The following is a 3,776-nucleotide window of genomic DNA, read 5'->3' on the forward strand; positions in this document are numbered from 1 at the left end:
GTTATCAAAAAATTTGGCACAATCACCAATTGTTATAAAAATTGCAAAAAAAAAAAAGCGTTGAACTGGAAAAATATGTGAAATGAATATTTATCGTCATAATTTATATAACATATAAGCTTTTTTTCATGACCTTAGCAAATATTACAAATTCAATATTTATTGTATTAAAAAATTAGAACAAAACAAAAATTAAAGGAATGTCCCATAATACGGGACATAAGTGGTCCGTCAAAATTGTTTCAGGCATTCTACTGGTCCTTGGGTTTAGAAATGTCTAGAAACGCTGTTTTAGAACTTTTAAGTGTTCAACAATTGCCGGGGGGGGGGGGGTCACACAGACCCCTGTCTTCTTTCTAGGTAGCCCCCCCCCCCAATCCCGACCCCGTCTTTCTAGTGTTAAGATTAAGAAGCGCATTTTAGGGTGTGAAAAATGTACTTACATGCCGTCCAAACCAACGCCATCTATAGCTAGAGTCTATAGATGTAGTTATGGGAGAACCATCTATATAGATGTGGGTGTAGTTATAGGAGGTGCTGTCCCCAAAAGCTGGGAAGTTACCCCAGTTCAGACGTATCCAAATTGATTTTATGTCATGTTTCTGAGTATTTTCGTTTTCGAACTTTCATGCGTATGAAACGATGTACCGGCGTCTCGGAAAACGACGTGTTTCCTTGAGTTTTTTGTTTTTTCGTTTTTTTTTTTCGTTTTCTACAACCAGTTTTCAAAAATAATAATAAGAATAAAAGAAAAACCTGCTGTTCCGCTTTCCCAGAAAGCCAAAATGAAAGCTGGGTTTATTTAAACAGCAGCGCCAGTTGCGCCATTTATTCGAAAGTTTTTTATTATGATTTAGCATATGCAAACGCCATATTTCTTTTTCGGTTATTTGGAATTAGTAATGAAATAAGAGCTAAAAATACATTTTATTTACCAGAATAGAGCTAGTGTACATTCACCTTTTGAACAGACAACGTCTGCCGATTAATTCTAGATAGAAATTCCAATTTATGCGTCAGTAAAATGATAGAAAAAAAATGCAAACATACCTGGCTTTGCATCAATGCGTAACACTGTTGTATGTATACAAATATACAAATAATGTTTTTGCATTTATTTACTTGTTCTGTGCACGTGCAACAGCAAAGACACATTTTCTCCGGTCGTTCATTGCTACTACCCTTGACGAAATTTCGAGATTCACCCTTTCGGAAGATACCTAAACGTCTCCATTGCGCATGCTCTAGCAATGACGTAGAGAAGTTGACGGAAAAGCCTTTGTGAAATGCCGGAAACAAATGCAGCGCGGCTGTCTGTCTGGAAACTGTCTATTTCGTAAACTTGAATCCAAATTTGTTTGTTTCTCGGTCTTTTTTTGCGATGTTTCAATGTTTTTATTTATTTTTTGTATTATTTCGAATAATAACTCCTAAAACCAGAGGTGGTTTATTATTAGGGCACCCATGGTCCCCACATCCTGTAGCAGGGCCTCTAGACTGGGTTCTTTTGTGGCCCACCCATGATCAAACTTTTCACTGGCCCTTCTATAATTAATTTATAGCGTGAAAAAGTAAAAAAGACGAGAATTGTTTCGTGCCCCAGGTCTAGAGCCCTGTCAGCCCCACCTATGTGGGAGCCATGAGGGCACCCTCACAGAGCTGTACGCCGGGAGTACATAGAGAGCTCGTACCCGCTTCCCCCAAGCTAACCAAAAATTTAATTTTCTTTAAAATAGTTTATTAAAAACATTTAAATATCGAAAGAAAATACTTTTTCCATTTTTAATCAATTTCTGTTCATTTAAATATTTTTTAAAGGTCCTAAAGGAACATTCCATGTCCAGGAAAAAAAACAGCATAAACTAACGGGAAACGCTTCCCCCCCCCCCCATTTATGCTGGTTTACTTCCCAACTTTACTCCGTTTTTGAATTCAAATATTTCAACGAATATATATATATATATATTTGGCCTCAGGAGAGACGGGGCAACAACTTCCTAATTGGGTTCTTGAGCATAGGGTGCCCATGTAAAAAGTTATATTTTTTTATTTCAATAGCAATACAACCCCGTGCAAATAGAATGACGTATCTGGGGTCTACACGTTATTTGGATCCTTTTTCTAACTGGAAACAAGGATCAACAATTCCCCAGTAATTTGTGGTGCCAGGTGTTAGCTATGCTTCCTGTGCAGAACAAGGATCGCATAAAAAACGCAAGTCGGTATTAAAATAGGGGTAAATATTATTGACAAGGGTAAAAGACAAGGGCAAGTTACATTTGTTCATTTCCCAGAACGCGGAGGTGGGTTCATCTAACTGTGAAGTTCGCTTCACCGAAAAGCAGGGAATGTAAACTGAAATTTCTCGAGATGGGCTCGAGAAATTTCCAAACTACTTAGTGAGAAGTATTTTCTTAAGCACCCACTTTGGTAGAATGGGTTCACATAGAGAGGCACTTGCGAATTAGCTGCATTTATTTGAAAATGCTGCGCTAAGTAATCACATCTATATTGCAAGATAGAACAGGACATCGACGTGAAGACAATTTATCAACCAAAATTCATATTTTATGATAACTAATTGCTTTTACCTTGCAATGGAAAATTTCTCTTTCAGTTTTCAAAGTTTTCGGCCACGAGCAACACCTGCGTATAACTTTTATACCTCGATTTAGGAACTGAAATGTAAATTGTGTGTGCGTGCAAAATGTGGCTATTGCCACATTCCGTGAAGGAAAATCTATTGTGTCGCAATTCCACGTGGGTGACGAAACAAAAACACGAACAGGTGAGAAACATGTAGAGAGAGAGAGAGAGAGAGAGAGTCAGCAACTTCTCTATTTTCCCTCAAATACTTATACACAAATTATTTTCAGAATGCTTTTCTACAGTTCACAATGAAGATGTCTTTATTATCCGACCATGAGCTTTTGCAGTGGATTAATTCCCATTGGGGCGTGTAATACATAATTCATTTAATTTCAGCTTGTACATGGTGGATGCTATCGACCGTCCAATTATTATAATATTTATTATACCGTTTTGAAATTTTGTGACGTCTCAGTTTTCCAACGATCAGTTACGTGCCAAACAAACAAAGAAAAAAAAAAGTCCTCCTTGCAGCAGGTTGCTGCTAAAAATGAACTGAAATATTCAACCTCATTAGAAGCCAAGTTCAGTTATTTTCTCTCACAATTGACGTTTTTCCTTTTCGTATAGAGTGATCTTGTTATTACGTGTTACATTCGTCCCATCATACTAACAAATTTATCACCAGATGTGATATGTAAAGCGTTAGCCAAACGAGATCTATTGGAAAAATTCTTTCCCCAAAATCAACAATTTTTTGCTTAAATGGGGTAATTTTTCCCCCTTGAATGTTAAGTAAAATTTTTTGAGGGAAAGGACAAGGAAAAAAAAATGGTTTCCACAGCTTCAGCTTTCTTGATTGTACTCAGGGTTGTAGCATTTCTATCAGCTTAAAAACGCCACGTTAAACATTTGGTACACTTTTGGCGAATTTGGCAGGATTCGTTTAATGCGTTACAACTCGTAGTAATCGTAACTCGATAATTATGGGTCAAATTAAAAAACTGAAACACTTTTCACAAGGAATCACGTGTGTAATTGTTAGAATCCACCCTGTATGACTTAAAATTTGTTATGTAGTAGTGGTAGGCATTTATTTGTCGCAAAATTCATCGTGGAGATTGTACAAGTTTTTAAAAGGACGTCTGTGTTTCTGATTTTCTATGAAAGCAATAAATAAACAGCAA

At 36.8% G+C, this 3,776-nt stretch overlaps 1 protein-coding gene across 3 annotated transcripts in view; it reads right to left on the reverse strand.

The window, feature by feature from the left end:
* The window catches only part of LOC149078947 (major facilitator superfamily domain-containing protein 6-like), an 11,876-nt gene extending 9,126 nt beyond the window's left edge, over positions 1 to 2,750 (reverse strand). Inside the window, exon 1 of one of the 3 annotated variants that reach the window (XM_089241166.1) lies at positions 444 to 697. In XM_089241166.1, the coding sequence (XP_089097292.1) occupies positions 444 to 445 (2 nt within the window). In that variant the 5' untranslated portion in view covers positions 446 to 697. Of the gene's footprint in view, positions 1 to 443; positions 698 to 1,050; positions 1,262 to 2,591 lie in introns of those variants that run through there. The other 2 variants (XM_089241167.1, XM_089241168.1) reach the window with 2 other exon arrangements.
* Between the last annotated feature and the right edge of the window lie 1,026 nt (positions 2,751 to 3,776).

This window comes from Pholcus phalangioides, unplaced genomic scaffold, assembly GCF_987345545.1.
Source record: "Pholcus phalangioides strain wild (caught in Gottingen) unplaced genomic scaffold, Ppha-v1.0 ptg000013l_1, whole genome shotgun sequence".
Taxonomy (NCBI): Eukaryota; Metazoa; Arthropoda; class Arachnida; order Araneae; family Pholcidae; genus Pholcus; species Pholcus phalangioides.